General features: G+C 39.7%; 1 protein-coding gene across 50 annotated transcripts in view; it reads right to left on the bottom strand.

Moving 5' to 3' along the window:
- The window catches only part of Ank2 (ankyrin 2), a 559,246-nt gene that overhangs the window by 115,366 nt on the left and 422,188 nt on the right, over positions 1-21,692 (bottom strand). For 47 of the 50 annotated variants that reach the window (XM_060392739.1, XM_060392726.1, XM_060392734.1 and 44 more), the window contains 6 exons: positions 16,008-16,106; positions 12,154-12,339; positions 11,716-11,739; positions 7,925-8,023; positions 6,316-6,414; positions 164-262 (listed from right to left, as the gene is read on the bottom strand). In XM_060392739.1, the coding sequence (XP_060248722.1) occupies positions 164-262; positions 6,316-6,414; positions 7,925-8,023; positions 11,716-11,739; positions 12,154-12,339; positions 16,008-16,106 (606 nt within the window). The remainder of the gene's footprint in view (positions 1-163; positions 263-6,315; positions 6,415-7,924; positions 8,024-11,715; positions 11,740-12,153; positions 12,340-16,007; positions 16,107-21,692) is intronic. The other 3 variants (XM_060392724.1, XM_060392742.1, XM_060392743.1) reach the window with 1 other exon arrangement.

The following is a 21,692-nucleotide window of genomic DNA, read 5'->3' as shown; positions in this document are numbered from 1 at the left end:
GCTGCATTGTCTTCCTCTGTGGCCTGGCAAGGCTGCTCCCCCCTCAGGGGGAGGTGGTCAGAGAGCCTGCCACTGAGCTCATGCCAGAGACAGCCCCTGCTCCCAGAAGAGAGAGTAGCGTGGTAAAGTGTCCCCAGATGCCATCTTACTCATACTGACTCACCTTGGTCCTTGCCAGCAAGGGAGCACCCCGTTCCAGCAGCAGCTCCACAACTTGGTCATGCCCACTTCGTGCAGCGCAGTGAAGTGGTGTCAGCCCGTCCTGACAAGAGAATTAAGAAGTTAAGCCTGTGTTCACAGGCCTTTAAAAACAAACAAACAAACAAACAAACACAAGATTGTGTCTATTGCTACTGACAGGAGACATGCTCTGAAATTTGATCTGGTTGAACAACAATGGCAGCTACTTACCTGAGGTGGGTGGATAGGAGAAGGAAGGAGAGGGATGAAGAGGGAAGGGGAGGGAGTAAGGGAGAGAGAAAGCGAGGAGTAAAAGACAAACAATCAATGAAACAAACAAACAAAAAAGGGACAAAAACAGAAAAATATCCTGACATACAGAATAAGAAAGGAAAAACAGAGACCCCACCCCCTGCAACCCCACCTCCCCGCCGCCACCATTCCAATCCCCGTGGGTTGAACAGAACAGGCTGAGTTTTGGTCAGGGATTTCCATGTTCCAGAAGATGAAAAGGTACCAAGAGCAGCATGGATGGGACTCTAACATCCTGCTCACTTGGAACCACAGCTGGGGACTGTACCATTGTATCATTTGATTTTGGTTTCCTCTGTGTCACTTGGATTAAAAGTTCTTCTTGCTCTAATTTGTCCATGAATATCCTGTTTTGAACTGCTACTACTTTCTTAAATTTTTCAAAATTGTCTTGTGGTGCCCTGATTTTTTTTTCATAACCTTTTAAGAGCTTCAAGATTTACCAAAAAAATTATATAACTATTTCAAAGATGAAATTTGTTATTAATGAACGGAATTAAAGCTATCAAATAATCTGACAAAACTGGACTGTGTGTTGATTATATACCTTCTAAGTTAAACCTTCTGGTTCTTGAGAACTCTCTGAATGTCCTCTGTATTTCTTATTTTATTTCCCTTCAGGGTAGCATGGACAAAAGGAAGAGTGGGTGGAACAGGAAAACTGTGAGATGCAATCACTTTAAAGACTACCAAGCAAATAATGAAAGAGAAATGAAATGCAGCATGTCTAAATCAGTCTGGTGGTGCAAGACTTCAGAGAAGCAATCAAGATTGTCCAAAGAAAGAAACACAGAAGGTAGGTAGCAATCAGATCAACTGAAAAACAGAATAGTTGAGAAGGGGTCAGCTTTGATTTGTCCAGAAGTCTGGTGGCTGGTCTTCCATGTCTCTGTTTTCAAAGTCATCTTGCCAGGCTGCATCTTCCTTATAACAACAATGGTTTCTGGGGGTGGCTGCAGTCTGCATTTCATGCTAGATCCTTTCAGTTTGATCCCCAGACTCACTGCCACAGGTTACCTCTCTACATGACCAGGGAGACCCTGTCTGTCTGCTGGCTGGGTTTGACCAAGGAAGAAAGGCAAGGGGATGTGGGTGGATGGCAGGGGTTGGCGGGGGTGGGGGTGGGGGAATCTACACAATCTTTCACGCCTAGCTGAGAGCTTTGGTTAAGTGCTCCTGCAAATGCCACCTCTAGATAACATTCCTTAAATTTACAAGAGCTTCATTTTCTCACCTGTCGGGTCTCAGGAACTGCAAAGTTCATGCCTCCTCCCTTCCCCAGAACACTGCACTTGATCCTGCCTAACATGCTGTCCATGATACCATAAGAACTCTTTTTGGCTTTGTATGTGAACATATATGTGTGTTTGTGTATGGGTGGCCATGCACACATGTCTGTATGGAGACTAAAAGTTGAGCCTCAAGCATCATTTCTCAGGAGCCATCCAGCTACTTTTTAAGCCCAGGTCTCTAACTTGGCCAAAGGCTCATGAATGAGAGAGGAGAATGGATGGATGGCTGGAATCCCCAGGGAATGCACCTGTCACTAACTCCCCAGAATTGGGATTATAATGCCCAACCACCATAAGGGACTTTGTCCTGTGGGCTCTGGCATCAAACTCAGGTCCTCATGTTTATAGCGAGCACTTTACCAAAGGAACTGTCTCCCCAGCCCCATAAATAGGCTCACTTAAACCTCTATCTTACTAAATTTGAGTATCCCATCTATTTTTGGCTAAGATTTTTAAACGATAATGACTGTTTGCTTTGTTGAGTCTATTAAGCCAGTGAAAAGATAATGAACTACTAAAATCACTCTTGCAGTTTAGGGTATCAGAATTAGCACAAAGAGGCTCCATTTTAAAGGAAGCATTTAACCACTGCTGTTGGGGGAAAAGAAAAATAAAATAACAGAAAAATAAAATAAAATAAAATGCTAGTTCTTTTCTGTCTTGATACTAGCACCCCATAGTAATAGAGTAATGATATAAGTTGTGTAGTAAGTGACACAGTGTGGGTCCTCAAACGGACGCTTGTTGAGATTCCGTCAGTGTTTAGTGTGAGGGATGTCCTTCAGTAAGCAGAACACTCTGTGCCCGGCACTCCAGAGACACAAAGCCCTGGGGCGAGGCAAACATTAGAAACTATTGGCTAATGTGTATGAGTGAGCTTCCATGCAGTACGAGAGGAAGGGTCTTCTTGCTCTGTCTGACAGCCTTAGGAGAAAGAAAAGGTGAGGGATGCTGGCTTACATGGTTTTAAGTATAGGGACAGAGAGCATTTGTTTATGAATTTCCTGAAATATTCTTTGTGTAATATGGTAAAACCATAAAAAAAATTCCCCTTAGGTGACAAGAGGAACTTGGTAGAGAACGTTCAGCAGTCCCACAAGAACATTGAAGAACTAGAGAGGACTAAATTCTCAGTCTCGTGGTTAATGATGCAGTGGACCTGCCCTTATGACAGAGCAATGTCCACTGGTGCCAAATTCACTGTCCAACGAGCCCAGTCTGGCTGGAATCTAAATCTTCAGTACAACAAACACTTTCAGATTATTGCCACTTCTTGTCCAGGCTTTATATTTCAGCACCTTTATGCTAGAAGCCTATGTTTGAAGGCTAAATTCTTCTGGCCCCACAAAGATCCCTTCCTCATGTGCACTTTCCTCCTCACTGAAAGCAGACACACAGAAGTGTCAGCCTTTCTTCTGTGATGCTTTGGCAAAGGCTCTCAGTTAACATTAGAGCAGCATCACCTGTCTAGCTGATAGCTCAGAACTGCTTCACCTAATCCTTTCTTTCCTTATCTTTTCCCCTCCTCAATCTCTGACTGTGCTGTATTTCAATGGGTGCTGAAATCAGATAGTTATAAAAATGCTGTGTCTCCTAGCTCATGTTACATAATTGTGTTAAAATCCTTTTCACCTTTTTAGCAATCTCACTTCTTCATATAGCTCAAGAAAACAATATGTTTTGTAAGTTGTTGGGCAGAGGAAATAAGATGCTCCGAATATAACTAGCAGAGCACAAAGAGAATCATACACAGGTGACAATCAGTAGCTATTACCACTCCTTTAATTATCTCTTCTAATAAGTAGAGAGAGGGGTTCTTTTTTTCTGACGTGTTTTGTTCAATATCTTTTAGTAGTTTGTGTACTTTTATTGTTGGCATTGAAACATGTTTTAATATTTTAAATAAAATCCTCCTATGGGTAGCTCTACATTTAAATAATAAATAAGTTTTTAAAACAGAAAAGAATAAAGGCCTTAATAAAACCCAAATTAATAGTCTCATTTTAACTAGCTATAAAATTTATAGTTTAACATTAAAGGATGGAGTTTTAGACAGTGACAAGGGACTCTGGTGACAATGTCTCTGACTTTCATACTAAAGTCAGTTAATGATGAGGCTTCCATGTTGCTGAATGCCTCAGTTAAATAGTACTGTTAAAACAGTACTGACAGTGAGGAAGAATCGGGATGGGAGGAGGGTCATTTTATTATTCAGACAAAACCTCTATAAAATTTTGCTTTTCTCCAGATAATGGAAACCTCAAACATGTGAAAAGGAATGAGTAGGTGAGAAAGAATTCTAGGTGCAGTACACTATATTCTGATTGTGGATAATCTGATTGCTAGAAGTAACTGGAAATTATGATAATTAAGTTTTTAAAATTATGTGCATAGAAACCCTTTTATGATGGTAGCCAAAGAAATTAAGCATTTTCTATTTCAAACTCAACTCCATTATTTTTTATTATCCTAGTAACTGAGTACTGTGATTCTAGAGGCTTATCTCTGGGGAAGACTGATTGTCCCCTTTCAGCAGCAATAGATTGTCCATATTTCCCCCCATCTGTGTTGGCACGTCAACTGATGTTGTTGCCACACAGGCCTTGTTTATGTGGCCATATTTTTAGATTTCACGTGTGTGGTTTCCCTCTCCTACACAGAGGATACTATCTTTGCAGTGAAATAGGGGGGACTGTTTCTTCCGTTTGTTGTTGAGACAGGGTCTCTGCAGGCCCAGGCTGGCCTCAAACTCTCTCTGCAGCCCAGGCTGACTTCAGAACTGCAGCCCTCTGCTCTCTTCTGTCTGAGCACTGGACTTGCATGTGTACATCACCGAAATTACAGGTGCACATCACTATGCCTGGCTCACTTTTGTGCTTCAAAAATACTTACAAATTTTGTAAAGTCTCTCATTAGCCAAATCTACTTCAGAAAGCTGATATTAAATTTCTGTGTGGTGTGTTTAAAGCAAAAACTGCATATAATATCAACACTATTATAAAAATATAAGTAGCTAAGTAATTGACTCACTCCTTTTCCCTCTCTTTCTTCTTTCTTTCTCTTTCTTCTTTCTTTCTTTCTTTCTTTCTTTCTTTCTTTCTTTCTTTCTCATTCTTTCTTTCTTTCTCTTCCTTCTTTCTTTCTCTTTTCTCTTTCTTTCTCTCTTCTTTCTCTTTCTTCTTTCTTTCTTTCTTTCTTTCTTTCTTTCTCGTTCTTTCTTTCTTTCTCTTTCTTCTTTCTTTCTCTTTTCTCTTTCTTTCTCTCTTCTTTCTCTTTCTTCTTTCTTTCTTTCTCGTTCTTTCTTTCTTTCTCTTTCTTCTTTCTTTCTCTTTTCTCTTTCTTTCTCTCTTCTTTCTCTTTCTTCTTTCTTTCTTTCTTTCTTTCTTTCTTTCTTTCTTTTTCTCTTCCTTCTCCCTCCCTCCCTCCCTCCCTCCCTTCTTTCCTTCCTTCCTTCCTCCCTCCCTCCCTCCCTCCCTCCCTCCCTCCCTCCCTCCCTCCCTCCCTCCCTCCCTCCCTCCTTTCCTTCCTTCCTTCCTTCCTTCCTTCCTTTCTTTTTCTTTCTTGATAACTTCACGTAGCTCAGGCTAGCCAAGAATAAAATTGAACCTCTGACCCTCCTGCCTAGAGCTCCTGAGTGTTGGTATTGTAAGTGTGTCACAGGTGTGCACCACCACACTGAGTTTATGTGGTGCTCAGCCTCTAATCCAGCGCTTCCTGCCAGGTAGGCCCATATTGTATCAACTGAACTACATCTCCACTTTATCAAGGAAAATAACACAGCTGCAGGTTAATCCTCATACAATCTCCTGAAGTTACGGAGAATTTAACTAGCTAAATTTTGAGGTCAGAAAAATGCCAACAGCATCAAGCTTCGTCAATGACACAAATAGGATTGTAAATCAGGCAGCCTGCCTTCGGAGTCTATTTTTAATATGTTAGCTTATTTATTCACTATGTGCATCAAGATGTTAGGACGCCATTTTATTTTAGAAGTTTGAAATGAATGAAGGGCTCCGCTTCTATCAAGATGAAGGTGTGCCTTGCCAACGCTCTGCTGTCTTCCTACCAGCACAGCAGAAAAATCTTTTGCTCCGATGGCTGTAGCATGACTGCTTAAGAACTAACTAACGGGTTCAACAGTTAAAGGCACAAAAACTGTCAATATGCAGGAAAGCACCTTATGCCAAAGTCACAGTTTCCCAGCCGGAATGCGCCAGTCAATATGCCTTCTTCACAACTACCCAAAGGAGAGCTGTTTAAGTGCCATCTTTGATCTTTGTTCCCAGAAACTGAGCAAGAAAAACTCCCACACCGAGGGCGTGGTGGTCCTCTTCTTTAGGCATTTATGTGCAAACATTAATTCCTTCTTTTCAGTTGGAATCTTTAAATGTTGTGTGAGTTTGACATCAAACGCAAGAGCAAGTTCCTTGAAAACACATGGCTTGTGTTTTTTTGACAAGTGTTGGGAGGTGTGGGTGGGAGGCTGCAGGGTTTCAGGATGGGAGGACATTCCAGGGGCAGAGACACTCACCCTAGTTTTGGCATCGATCTGACCACCTCGATCCAGCAGGAGCTTCACCATGTTGGTATTTCCCCGTTTGGAAGCCACGTGCAGGGGAGTGATTCCATTCTGTACCGTGGAAAGACAATACAGAGCAGGTTGGCCATGGCAGGTCATGAGTGCAAGGCTTCCTAGTAAAGAGTATAAGAGGTTGTGACCTCAGTGTTAATTTAACCCATGTTATCTATGGTCCAATAGGTTTGAATTTAAGGAACAAACAAATCAGCCCATAAATCATGAATACTAAGTGTTAAAAAATGAACACCGGAACAAAAATGCCTGTTAGTCAAGAACTTCAATATACACATTGAATGTAAAACTACAGTTAAGAGACAGAAGGAGGACATCTGTGTAACAGAAGCAAAGACCCAAATTGTGATATAGAGCCTAGGAAAATGTCTTTCTGTAATACTCATGTACTGTAGAGTTTGAGATCTCAAAGTTTTATGTACTTAAAAATGAAAAAAAATCTATATTAATATCCAGTGGTAATTATTCTTTAAAACCCCTTCAGAATAATTCACAGAGAGAAGCAACTAGAAAATAGTACAACATAGTTTTAGAACAAATGAATTTTTTTTTCCAAACAGGATTTCACTGTGTAACTCGGGGGAGCCTAGAACTTGTTATGTAACACAGGCTGGCTTTAAGCTAGAAATTCTTCTGCCTGAGCCTCCAGATTCTGAGAATTATAGATATATGCCACCACACATGGACTGTATAGAAGACTTCCAAAAGCTACAATAGCACACCAAAAACATAGTCTTAAGAGCTATCAGAGGTCATCATGATATGTCATACTTTTCCAAATATTTAAATAGTGTATCAACTGAGTCATGGTAAATGCCATCCATCTAAATATGAATTTCATAGTATTACATATATAAATTTTCTAACAGAAGCATACCATTAAATGCACAATCCCATGTGCTGTCTTCCTGTGTATTTTAGGAAGACATCAGAGTAAAATTTAAATTCATTAAACCAACAGAGAAAAAAAAATCTCGCCCATTTGTGTGTCTACTTGTCCTTACATGCTTTGTGCTTAATATTTTTTTAAAGATTTATTTATACAGTATCCTGCCTGCATGTGTGCCCACAGGCTGGAAGAGGGCAATGGATCTCACTGTAGATGGTTATGAGTCACCATGTGGTTGCTGGGAATTGAACTCAGGACCTTTGGAAGAACAGTCACTGCTCTTAACCTCTGATCCATCTCTCCAGCTTATTTTATTTATTTTCATTTCTTATGTGTGTTAGTGTTCTGCCCTCAAAGGGCCAAAGAGGGCTTTGGGTCCCCTGAAGATGGAATTGATGGTTGTGAGCAACCTAACACGGGTGGGAATTGAACTCTTGCTCTCTGGAAAAGCAACAGACACACCCTGAACCATTTCCCCAGCTCTTAAGATTCTTGTGTTTCATTGATTGGGTTATGATATCACCCTGTGAGTAACACAGCAGAAACGTCAGACTCTTTAGGATGAAAGAAGGGGGTTAGATATAAGACCTTATTTATTTAGCCGGTAATGTTCATATACACTTTCCAAGAATACACACGGACTAACGTTTTGCCACATACCCTGGCCGTGAAGTCCACCGCGGCTCCCCGGTTTAGAAGAAGGGTGGCCACATTGACGTTTCCATAGTGTGCTGCTATGTGTAGAGGGGTGAAGCCGCTCTAGGGAAAAAGAAAAAGGGTGGATAGGGGTACGCCTCACACTGCGGAAAGCACCCACTGACTAGCAAGAAAACGTAGAGGGCAACTGTCTGCCAAGTACATGAGCGACACAATTCATGTAATAAACACTTTGACACAATTCTATAGTTTAATGTTATAAGAGAGGAATAAACACCTTACCCGCAAATTAAATTTTATGAGGCTAGTGTCAACACTCAAGTGTGTTTCCTGAGTCTTTTCAGGTTATTAGAAAAAAAACAAACTATGATGAAACCAAATAGAGTTTCAAACACAGGACTGACCATTATTAATAAGTGTTTTAATCAAATATTTTTTTAAAAACAGAGTGGGTTTTTTTGGTTTTGATCTTGTTTTATATTTTGTGTGGGGTGGGGGTTATGTATAGTTGTGTGTGTGTGCTAGAGGGGCTGGGCTAGGTCTCCTGTTGTATGACTTTCTGCTTTATTCTCTTGAGACAGGATGGCTTAGAAAACCTGGAGTTCTCTGGCAACCAGTAAGTGAGAGCAATTTCCCTGTTTGAACTCTCTTAGCACTAGGTTATATGCTTGCACCTGGCCACACCCAGCTTTTTCACATGGGCTCAGGAAACCGGAACTGAGGGTCCTTGTGTTTGTACAGACAAGGCCCTACTTACTAGGCTATCTTCCCAATCCTTTGATCTTATTTTTGAAAGAACATTGGTTGGCATTTCCCCCTCAGGACGGTGAAAATTTGTCAGGACAAACCTACAGTTCATTCTGCACCCTCCGCACTGATCTTCTGTCCCTTTCACAACTGCGACTTATGGTGAAAAAGAATTTAAAAACCTATATTAAACAACCTTTCCTCCTCTTGGTTTGCTTTGTCCAACCTCGGTATGAGCGATATTGCCTCATCTTAATGTATCATATTTTATTGTGTATGGTTGTTGTCTCTTGGAGGCCTGATCTTTTCTGAAGGGAAAAAGAGGAGGAGTGGATCTGGAAGTATGTGTGTGTGTGTGTGTGTGTGTCTTTCTGTGTCTGTATGTGGGGGAGGGTGTTGGAAAAGTAGAGGGAGAAGAAACTTTGGTTGAAATGTATTGTATAAAAAAAACTATTTTCAATAAAAAAACATGGTTGGTATCAATATAAACATGAAATAAAGGAAATACTTCAGTTGGATCCAAATTTGATATAAATAAAATATTTTTTTTCACTAAAATGATCAAACACGTTAAGAGAACAATGTGGATAGAGAAATAATTTCCCAAATGCTTCAAAAACAAAATCTGAAAATCAAATGAAGAAATCTTATTTTTTTCTGATGAAGCTATCATTTACATTTTTATAAAAGAAAGAGTTCTTTTCTTAGCTCTTTTCTTATTAAAGTGCTCAAAGAGGTGATAATTTTCCTTACCCTACAGTTTTTATAACTTAATAAAAATGGGGAAACAAACAGTATTCCCTGGTTAACACATTCTACACTTGGAAGATTATTATTTTTGACTTGGAAATTGAGTTTAACATGTACTTTATTGCTTCTAAGAAATACTTTATAAGCCACAGTAAGATTTTATTGACATTGTGTATAGAATTTGGTGATACTGTTTTCAAACATTAAGCTAAATATTTAGATGGTTTAGGTAATCGAAGGCTACTGATGTATTCAGCAACATTAGTCACAAATGATTTTTAACAGTGGAGAAGCAAGATGTGAAAATAAGAATAGTAACTGAATTCAGTCCCCACAAATACGATCAAGATTATTTTACTCTGCATGTAGGTGATGTATTAATGCCAAAACTAAGAGAAAAATCAGTATATAACCCGTAATTATTTTATAAAATGTCAAATCTTTTTTCTGTTTTTATCTTGATGTTTCCTGTCACCTAGGCATATGCTGACTATATATCTATTGTCACTGTAACAATTTCTTCAAGGATTGAAATATTTCAACCTGTCTGGTGAGTTGGGGGTGGGGGGAGGAGATTCTTCAGAGCAGGAAAGTAAACTACTCAAAATAGTTTCAGGAAGTCCCTGAAACTCACTAGGGAAACTCCCTGCAATAGAAGTTGAATAAGCAATAAAAGTTGGGAGTCCCTCTCAGATAAACCAAGCTGCAAAGAAGACTCTTAGATAAGCCAACCTGCAAAGACCAGACCAGCTGCCTGGAAGAAGCCAAAACTAGCTGAGCTGACTACAAGAGGTTTGGACCAGAGATGCTTGGAAAGGTCACCCTCCAACCTGTCAGCTATCTGCTGGCTGTGCAGTGTGTTTCAGGTTCCCGGCTTTGAGAGCTGTCAGCCCTGCTGGGGTAGGTTTTGTTGATACAGTTGTCTTTCAGTCTCTTCTCTCTCACCCATGTTCTTGTAACCCCCCAATAAAACTCATTGGTTCAGCAAGTTAGATTCGGTGGTATCTGTACTTTGTTTTGTTTTGGGCTCCCTGTTGGACTGAGTAGACTTGTGTGCTCTGTCTCCCTGGAAAAGCTTTGTCAAACAACAATTATTCAAGTGATAATTTAATTTCAAAAAATTACATTAGTTGCTGGAAAATGATTTCCCAGTTTCAAGTAAAAGGATATAATTTTATCATTTATAATAATTAATTATTTAATGCTTTCTCCTTGGCCTTACTGATCATAATGTACCAGGCTGTGAAATGTTGCCCAACTCCCTGTTCGCTTGCACCTTCATAATGTACAAAAATGATCCCGAGGAGTACCTAAAATTTAGAGTTAGTAATTAAGGTCAATTTGTATGTTTCCAGTCCTGAACAATTTTATCAAGCAGTTGAGTTGAAGTACCCATGTCATGCACACACACACAAAAGGTACAAAACAAAAGAAGCAGTTAAAATAATTCAAGTAAATTGCATCTCAGTAGATGAATATGTTAATAGAGTTGAGAATTATGTCATTTTCTGTGAGTGCTGCATGAATGTTCAAGGCTCTACAACTTTGCCAAGTCCCCAGCTCAGTGCTGAAAAAGAAATTATTCTAGAGAATGCCTCACGAAAACAAAAGTCAGCCCTCATAAGCAGTCACTTGCTTTTGAGTATAGATTAATTTTTATAGCATACCTTCAATAAAGTTTATGCTGTGACTAAAAAAAAAAACACACATGCTAGAGACTTATGAACTCAATGTTCTCATTTATAATGACCTATTTTATATGAGGAAGAGGATTTAATGGCAAGTATTTTAAGATTTACAGGGAAAAAAAAATCAATTGCTTTGCTCGTGATTCGCAGAGCCATTATTAACTATAAACAATGTGGTGAAGAAAAAAAATTCCAGAAAAAAAGGCATCTTGCAGTTAAATAACAGAGAAACTTCCTGAGGTTTTTTTTTTTTCCCCTACAGCCTAGTCTGTATATTCTTGCTAAGAGAAAAAAATTTCATATCTCTTTGCAAGTTTCAGAATAGGGTTCACTCATTAAAACATATGCAATGGTAGTGTTTTATTTCATGCTGGACTCATAAACTATTTAAATAGTGGCTTAATAATATTTCAAATATAAATATAATTGTGTTTTATCAAATACAATTAAGTTGCCAATATTTCTTAATTACGGGACTTTCTCTAAACAGTTTCCCACTAATAGAACTTTAATCATTAGTATGAATTAGTGAGCATTTATTCTAACTGGGAGAAAACTACCAATAAATAAAAAAACAAGGTAAATGTTGGTATAATGGCAATACTGTACCTCAGTTGTCCTGTTCACCATCATCTGAAGCAATGTTTTGTGGGGAAAAGAGGGAAGATGTTACACAATGCAGAATTAAAGGTACAGCAGATCCTGCTCAAGGCCACTGAGTATTCTATTCCAACAAGACAGAGTGAGAAACGGCAACTCCATCACACAATAGTCATTCTTTCTGACTCTCTCTCTAGTCAATGGAGTAAACAGAATGCTGAACCAAATGTCTCAAAGATGGAATCTGCTCTTCTAAAGAAAATCATTTAGCCTTATTTTTTTGTTACTGTCTCCTAACAGACAGTCCCCTTCCATCTGGCATACTCCAGGAAACGCTTCTGTGTTCTCCTGACAGAATGCTGCATCAGCAGGGCCTGTTCCTTGGTCATCACCCAGAAGGATTCTGGCAGGCGGAGGGGACCTATCCACAGACTCTTCGGCTCTTACCTTGGATTGTACATCTGCGTTGTGATCATTCTGAAGCAGGAGGGCCGCGGACTTGGTGTCATCTTTCCGAGCCGCGATGTGCAGAGCCGGCAGCCGTACCTTCCCTTTGGTGTCGTTCTCCAGGAGGATGGCCACAGCCTGGTTGTGTCCTTGCTGGAGTGCCACAGCTAGAGGAGTAAAGCCATCCTGGAATATAATTTACATGGATGAGCGAGACTGACGAGCAGGACAGAGGATCACTGTGAAGTCCAGAAGCAGAGTGGCCTCTGTCATTTACTAGCAGCTTTCTCAGACTGTTTTCCTGATTTCTGTTCTTTGCACTCGACACTGCCTGCATCATAACAAATCCTGCTGATTATGGAATGTGGTCATATTACAAAAGGAGTGGGTCAAATACGTGTTTGTAAAAGGAAAGTAAAATTATGTCTTCTAGCGTAAAGGAAAAAAACATAATGGAAACCAAATCTAACTGGGAGTGAAAAATAGTGGTGGTCTATACAGAAAAATCAGTGTACCGCAGCACAAGATGGAGAAGTATTTCTGCATTTTGGGGGGGAAGCTGATGATAGAGCAATTGATATAATTTATACTAGGATGTCAGAGATTTAATGTGACCTAAAGCTGTTTGGTAAATTAGCCATTAATTTTGCAACTATTTTCATTTTAGATCATTTTAGATCATTTCATTAAGATCATTTCAACACGAAGTTGCATATGCAAGATAACACTTAAAACCCAACTTCTCCACTGTCAACTTAAGAACAGAGAACTCAACAAACAACAGCAACAAACAATGCAAAGTTAGGAAGACCTCCAGAGTGAGATTAAAAACAAACAAACAAAAAACAAACAAAAAAAATGAAGCTACAAATTTTGGAAAGTCAATTTTTGCATCTTCAGAAGCAAGTATTTAGCTCCTGGAAAGATGGCAAGTGTATCCCTCCTTGATTTTCTGACATTTGAAAGCAAATGTTAGAAGTCCAATTGAATAGCAGGAACAAGGGTGGCACACTAAAAGATGTCATTCCATTGATAGATAGGAGAGAGGTATAGGTAGAGAAGAGGAAGAGGAAGGGAGGTTGGGATTGGGAGGAGACGTGGGAGGGGGACATAACCAGGGTACAAAGTGAATACATTGTAATTAATTAATTGATTGATTAATTAAAATATATCATTCCATGTTAAGGGTGATTCACCAAATCCAACTACTCAATTTGTTATCGATATTGTTTAATCGACAACTGTGAGCTTTTGAGGGAAAATAATTTTCTCAAGTGTTTCATACCACACAGGCAGCATGAACCACATAAGCAGTGTGAAATGTTGATTGCTCATTTGAATAAGTTTGGACTTTTAAATACAGCACACTACTTCACCGAATGGAGGCGTGGAGAGTGTCTTAAGGTAGAGAACAGGACGCAGCCACAGTGTACAGGTGTGTCATGAATTGGGTACTATGTGAATGAAGGACACACCCAGGTCATTTGCTTATTCAGATCTATTTTCTCTAGTTCTCTGCAGCAGTCTGTCCTAACAGAATGGGGACTTTGTTTTCATTCTGTTTTGTTTTTCCTTGGAGACAAAAATCCACAGCATGGAACCCCAGTAAAAAAGATTATAGCCTTAAATTTTGGCGAAATTCAGGAGGAAGGAAGGGAGAAGAGAGCTATAAAAAATGCTGCTGCTGGCTGTACGGAAAACTCCCTTCAGAGTAATAAATGCTGGATTCCAACACTGAAGAATTCATTCTGACCTGTAGATCAGGGAAGAAGGCTAAATATGAGGAAAAACTGTTAAAAATCAAACTCTGTGAAAAGAAACCCCACTGAGTTCAGCAGCTTTGATTTATTTCATCCTTTATTTACTAATCCTATTTATGAGAAAACTGAAAACCAAGAATTTCTTCATGTGTCTGTATTTCCCTGCCAAGGGAAAGCATTGCATGATTATCTGGTTTTCTTAAGTTGGCATAGCATTCGGTTGATAATCGATTTTTAGTATCATTGTTCCTCACTAGCACAGAAGTGCTCCTTATGCGGATCTCACATACCCCAGCGAAGCCAAAGGACATATTTCAGGACAGAGCATTAGAGAACCAGATGTTCATCCCTGGCAGGGTATCATTTGTTACAGAATGGCACAGTCAAAGCTTGCCCACGTGAACCTTCGTAACCATTAGCGTAGGTGGCAGGGTTCAGGATATTAAGTTTATAAATTTCCAATCATTATAAGAAAACGACTTTAGTTGTTCAATGATATTTTAAAGGCTGAAACGTAAGACATACTCATGGCTAGGCTAGACTTTGTCCCATGCCCTTTTGACTGATTCCTTTGCAGGTGTTATACTAGGTTAGAGAAGCAGAGGCTCAAAGCCTCTGCAGCCCACTGTATACCGTGGCCTCTGCTGATACAATGATTACTAAGGGCTAATTTTGGAATCACACTGCAATGCTGCAATGATCAACTAGACCAAAAACGTTGCCAATCCGCTGAGAACATCATGAACTGAGTTCACAGAAAACCCACACTAGCCACCCTAATTCTTCTGGGTGGGTGAGAGAATTCTGACGCGAACCTTTCCTCTGATTAACAATTCAGCCTTCAAGGAAAAAGAAAACAGATGGATTCCCTTATGCTGGGATGCTTCTTTGAGACGCAGTCTCTGAGACATGTCTCTGAGACATGTCTGAGCATTGCCTTACGGTATTCACAGTCTACTCCTAGACAAAATGAGTGTCTCGAGAGACAAAAAGGCCCAGGTTATAAAAAAAACACTCACACATCCATACTGCAAGTGCATAACTTATGTCTGTGTTACCGAATGCAGAACCCAGAAGCAAGACACAATGGGCAGTTGTGTTTTCTAGTTATAATCAAGGCTTACATGAAATAACTTAGTTACACATACCCTGTGCAGCAATGATAGTGACTCTTTAATGAGAATAAACTGTCAGAAGGTGATGGTGAGCAGTTCCATAAAAGGTTTATCCCCCTCCCAAAGAATAAAAAGTAAGTTTAACTCATTCCATTGACTTTTCTGCCCAGCACAGCACGAAAGGGGGCTTGTGTTCACTTTGCCTAAAGATTTAATTGTCAGGAAGGAAGACAGACTAGACATTAAGAAAGCTCAAGATGGCTTCTGAGTTATCAGTCATATTTTGCACCAAGTTACAGGAAACAGAAAGGCATCTCTGCTTCTAAGGAAGATGTGCATAGGAAAGTGGAGCCCTGAGCCCCCTTCCCTCTAACTCTTGTGTGTGTCCAGAAGTGCTGAATCCTCAGAATCTGAGCTGATGTCAAACGCTCTTGTCAGGGGGTGCAATGGTCATAGTCACACACCTGTGTCGCGATCTATTTGTCATAAATAACACTGCTGTGATATAGTCCTTAGAAAATAGCACTAACACACATGGCTCTACATTATTTCTAATGGTTAGAAATTGTCCCTTCAAGGAAGTGCTTTGGATCCTAAGTTAGAATATGAACAAAAAGGGACAGGGATCACTCATGGTAATCTAATTTTAGAATGCTGTGAAGGTTCCAAAAACAAGTCAGGTTACAAGTGCTCCTATAATTCCCAGAGAATTGCGAATTCAAGGCCTACTTGGGCTACAGACTGAGACCCATGTTTCACCAACAACAGGAACTCCAAGCTTAATGATAATGGAAATAATAATGCATGATTATCAATCTAAAATGAAGGTATGAACTCATGTCGATGTGCACAAACCCGAGTCACTCAGGGGCCATTATTGTGGATTATAATAGTAATGTGAACATTCCCAGCACGCTTCAGACAAAATGAAACTGATATAAAGAATATGGACCTTAAAACAAAAGAATCTGAGACTTACCTCTGTAGCAGTGCTCTGATTAGCTCCATTTTCCAGCAAATATTTTACAACGTCAATGTGATTTTCCTGGGCAGCCATATATAAAGGTGTGAAGCCATTCTGAGGACAGAGAGCAAAAACAGAAATCTCAGTCTTTGGAAAGTTTCAGCACAACCCAAGTTATATCATAAGGAAAAACTTCACATGCTTTATGAAATATTAGCCATGTAATATCTTCTGCAGTTGTCATTTCATAAGTTAAGTAAGCAAAATGAACTATGTAAACTGCTTCAGATATTTAAAACATGAACTCTATAGAATATGCATCTATAACAGATTTCATCATACATGCATACATTATCTATGGAATATCTTCTGTATCAATCCACAAACCATTTAAACCAACAGTGCTCAAACTGTGGGCTGTGAGCCCTTTGGGGGTAACATCTCAGACATCCTGCACATCAGAGATTTGCATTATGGTTCATAACAGCAGCAAAATTGCAGTCATGGAGTAGCAGCAAAATAATTGTATGGTTGGTGGTCACTACAGCATGAAGAACCATATTAAAGTGTTGCAGTATTAGGAAGGTTGAGAAACACTGAATCTTAAACAGACTACCATTGTCCTAATATAATAGTATCTACGTAATATCTGACTATATATACATACATATGTATGTATATATATATGCATATATGTATTATATCTGAGTATAATATAATATAATACATAATATATGTAATATCTGACTATATATATACATATGTATGTATATATATGTACATATATGTATACACAGTAACTTAACAAATAGTGACAGCTATTATTCATAGCAGATCATGGTAGAAGAGATCATGAACTTGACTGAAGATGAGAAATCCTATACTTCTGATCACAGTAGCATTGCTTATACATTATTTTTACATTTAACTTATATATGATTTTTAAAACCACTCTGAAATTTTAGCACTCATTTTCACATTCATTTGCTCAATTACTTATTGAAGTGCAGCCATCAGTAGCTGAGCTATCCCTACGATACATACCATAATGGCATTCATTACTACGTACTTTTAGAAAAAAAATCCACAGAAATGTTACACCATTTAAAATTAAATTTAATTGTCATATTTCCTTTTCATGTCTGTATGGGTATTTATGTACCAACTTTGCTGAGTAGGGGAAACACTTTAAAAAAAAAAAAGCTTGACTCAAAATTCTCAAACAGTTGGACAATTCTGATTTCCTGTTATTAAACATTGTTGTCTACACTTCCCTACATTACTGAGAATGAGCAAAAGTGAGATGAGCACTTGGGGATTATTAACCCCTTCCTCTCTTAGAAGGTAGTAAAACATAAACTGCTTTGTTGGAATAATCTTTTTCCCGTGCACTGTAGAAGTGGAAACATTATTCAATAACCAGCAAAATATAAATACCAATTATACAAGTAAAATAAGTAAAGAAATTTAACGTATGTTTAGGAAAGAAAATACCCAAGTTCCAAATGGTGAAAGTAATTTTTAATCTAAAATAGAAATAATTAGGGAGGAGTAAGTTAACGGTAGTGTTATAATTTGTGAAAAAGTACTGCTAGCTGGAGAGTGTATTCTCCAAGGCATATCAAGCAGGTGAAATCGGGTATATTTTAAGATCACTGAAGAGGTGGCGGAAGGATGGAATTAGAGATTCAAAGGAAGGGAAGGCCAAGAAAGATTGTTCAAAACAACGAGTAGGTGTGGAATGAGGATCTCTCACGACAAGTAAGAGGTAGGGGTGCAGTGAGAGAAAAAGAACTTTAACAGAGCACAGCCATTGCTAATAGTTCTCCTCTGATAGAACTTTGTAGGTAGCTCAACCACGAAGGAAACAGGAAGAGGGCATGAGTTCCTCTGGGGAAAATGCTCCGTGCTTAGACCTCTAACCGTAGAAGACTCAGCCCGCAGTCTTGAGCTGCAGAGAGACCCTCGTTTGCTGGACCATTTGAACTGTTGAAACTACTTAAGATGGATTAATATTAACTCCATAGATTACATAGATTCTTGTTGTATATAGGACCTGCATAAACCGGTATCTGTACACTGTCTTCTGTATTTACCAGTTCACAGATTATTTCTTCATCTTGAATGCATGCAACTTAAAGAGCACTCTTTGTGCTTCAGATTATTATCTGTAACAGATCAGGTTAGGGGGATTATATGCATGACGAGAAAAAAGTTCAGTAAAACCAGGATCCCATGTCTCCTTGTTACAGATTACCTGACTACAGGACTTTCTATCTCGTGTTCCCAAGTATGGTCCCAGTCCTTGCTCAGGCTTCTCTGTCATCCTTTCAGACATCCTTTGGCCGGCTGAGTGATGGCCTTACAGATCTCCATATCCATCTGTATTATTTATTTTTTTGCTGATCAAATACATGACAGAATAACATAATAGAAAAAGGGTTTGTTTTGGTTCAAGGTTTCTGGGGAATTTCAGCCCACGATAAGAGTAAAGCCATGATAGCAGTGGGAGGATGGGGCACTGGGCACTGATGTGGCTGAGATCCAGGAAGGAGAAAGCTGATTCAGAACCAGCAGGGGTAATTTCAAAGACCTGCCATTAGAGACCTCCTTCTTCCACACACAGATAGATGACACCTCCTAAAGTCTCTCTATACATTTCCGTGTCACTCATGCCAGGCACCAAATATTCAACATGAGCCTTTGGGGAACACTGCAGACCGAAATGACAACATCATCCTAATCATTAGAATCTCCCTTATACGGCACAAAAGAACTTTGTAGGTGTGATTAAGTTGAAGATCTTGAGCTGCGGAGATGGTGATCCAGGAGGCTCAATAAAACAATGCACATCGTTTTAAGACTCAGAGAAGCAAGAGACGGCAGAGAAGAGTAAACTCTATCTGCTGGCAATAACGATGGAGGAAGGGGCTGTGATCCAGGGAGGGCACCTTTAGAAGATAGAACCAGCCGAGAAATGAACTATCAGCTACAGCCTTCAGAAGAAAAGAGCCTTGTCGACACCATACCTCTAACCTTGGATTGTTAATTTACAAAACTAAGGGAGAAATATTTTGTATTCTCATAAATGACTGAGCTTGTTAACTGTGTCTGTTAATCTGTTATAACAGCAACAAGATCAAACGTCTTGGCTTTGGGTGTAGGAGACCAGAAGAGACGCTGGCCTTTAGTCAGCATTTGCAGATCAGCATCTGCCATAGTGTACATTGAAGGTGGAGACCTGGGACCGTAATGTCACCACACGTACGACATGGAGAACTGGAGCCATGAATATTCCTTTGAGCAATTAGGACAGAGAAGAAGGCAGTGTACTGACACCATTGTAAACTGTATAGGCAACTCTTCACCTTCACTCAAACATTGCTTAACCTAGCATTCCAGGGATTCTCATACATACATGAAGGTGCTGCTCAATATGCCATGCCTTTTTGGTTCTCTTAAAGGGTTTCGGTGGAGATGTGTATGAAAGCATATATAATTTCTCATCGCTATACACAAGATCAAAGACACCTGCATCTTTGGCTTATCCTAGGTGCAAGAAAAGAGAGTTGTACACGGTAGTTCTGGAATAACGAATCCATACCTCCTAGAGTACAAATGGTTTCAATGCATATTATTTATTAATCATTGGTCATGGGTCTCAGGCTAGTTATAACTTTTTCTCAGATCCAGAAATCAGGCTGAATTTTGGAGAATTCAAACATCAAGTAGGACTCTCATCAAGAAGCTTTAATGTTATAAGTGCTCATAAAAAAGCCTCGCACAGGGCTGGGTGGATGGCTCGGTGTGTAAAGTGCTTGCTGTGTGAGCATGAGGTCCAGAGTTCAGATCCCCAGCAGTGATAAAAATGTAGAGCCCACCTGTGTGCCTCTGCTTTCTAAATCCTATGAACACTACCTCTGTCTATAGGAAAATATCAATTATTTGTCACTCATTTATATTTATTCCACAAAAAAGTGGTCACTATTTACTGTTTAGAACTGTGCTCAGCCAGTGATTCAGAAACAAACACAAAACCTTTTTGCTACATCCAAAACAGACAGGCTGGTCCTAGAAACTGGACTGGGACAAAGAGAGACTGAAGCAAAGTTAAACCCATTGACTTACAGAAGAGTTGTGATCAGGTGAGTTATGCTTGCTGTGCTAGAGCAGTTCTGACTACCCAAGCAACCTAGAGCCTCAGTGGGTTTATGCTGTACAGTCAATATCCAGACACAGACCAGAGGAAGGCCTTGCCTACTCCTTCAGCATGGCCTGTGAAAGGCTTTGCCTACTCCCGTGAGCATGAGTCACTGGACTGGTCCTCAATAATAGCACACATTCATGGAGGACTTCAACCACTCCTTACCCTTCCACTCACGGTTTCCTCTGCTCCCCACACCTCTTTCCATGAGAATGCCCAGCCCAAAGCTGTGATAACCACACTTAAACTGCCATGCACAGATTGAGGGACATGTATGACTGCTCTACTTGTTTTTGTATTACATGTTACATAAAGAGAGGATAGATGATGGACATAGCACTCAGCTGTGTGAGGAAATTCTGTCAGCAGAATGTCACTGAAGTGACTCAGTGTAAAAGTAGGGGAATCACGGAAGCACAGAAGCAGGAACAGCTTTTGAGGTGGAGACGAGAAAAGAGAGGGCAAACAGGCCTTGTGCATGACTCAATGCCAGATGGTGAGGGGACTGGGTTTGGCAGGACTTGGGCCTACTACCTCACTAAGGGCTCAGCACTTTGTTGTAAATGGTGTGAGAGTCACTCAAGCTCTTTAAACAGGGATTTGCCATGAACATATCTGCATTTTAGGAGATCGTGATGCTAAGAATAGAGAGGATGTAACGGAAAATGCTCTGACTATAGATACTGAAAATGAAAGGAAGGTTTTTGTAAGAAGGTAAGAACGTAAGGAAGAGCTGAGAAGGAAAAATATTGGGATAATTTTGGTTCATCCAAAGGGAAGCTGTATTGAGATATTCATACTACACTCGGTGAATAGAAGCAGCACAAGAAGGTTTAATACATATTTATTAATCATTGTTGATAGTTGTCAGATTAGTTACAACTTTTTCAGATCCAGAAATCAAGCTGACCTTGGGAGAATCCAAATATCAAGGAAGACCCATCAATAATCTTTATTTTGTGCTTATAAAATGCCTCGCAAAGAGCTGGGGCTGGCTCAGTGGGTCAAAAGTGCTTGCTGGGTAAGCACAGGGCCTGAGTTCAGATCCCCAGCAATGATTTTAAAAGTGGGGTTCGCCTGCATGCCTCTGTAGCCTCAACCCTAGGGGTAGGCAGAGACAGACAGATCCCTAGAGCCCACCAGCCTGCAAGTCTGGTAAATTGGTGAGCTCTGGGTTCAGTGAAAGACACTGTCTCAAATATAACTTTGATGATGACGTGGAGATCAGTTGATGAAGACAAGCAATGGCCACCTTTGGCCTCCACATGCACATATTTCCACACATGATGCTTGGCCCACAGAAGGTGTTCAATCAATATGCCTTTAATGGATAAATGAAGAAAATAAACACAATCTATATTTCTTTATACATCTGTGATGTTTTCAACTCATGTTTAAATTACTCTGAAACAGATAAGTCTGGTCTTTTCTTTTAAATGTAGAATCTCTTAATAGTTTGCTTTAAGGCATTGATTATGGAAGGATTGATAGTGGAT

This window comes from Meriones unguiculatus, chromosome 10 (genome assembly GCF_030254825.1).
Source record: "Meriones unguiculatus strain TT.TT164.6M chromosome 10, Bangor_MerUng_6.1, whole genome shotgun sequence".
Taxonomy (NCBI): domain Eukaryota; kingdom Metazoa; phylum Chordata; class Mammalia; order Rodentia; family Muridae; genus Meriones; species Meriones unguiculatus.
This window is presented reverse-complemented; position numbering and strand designations above follow the sequence as displayed.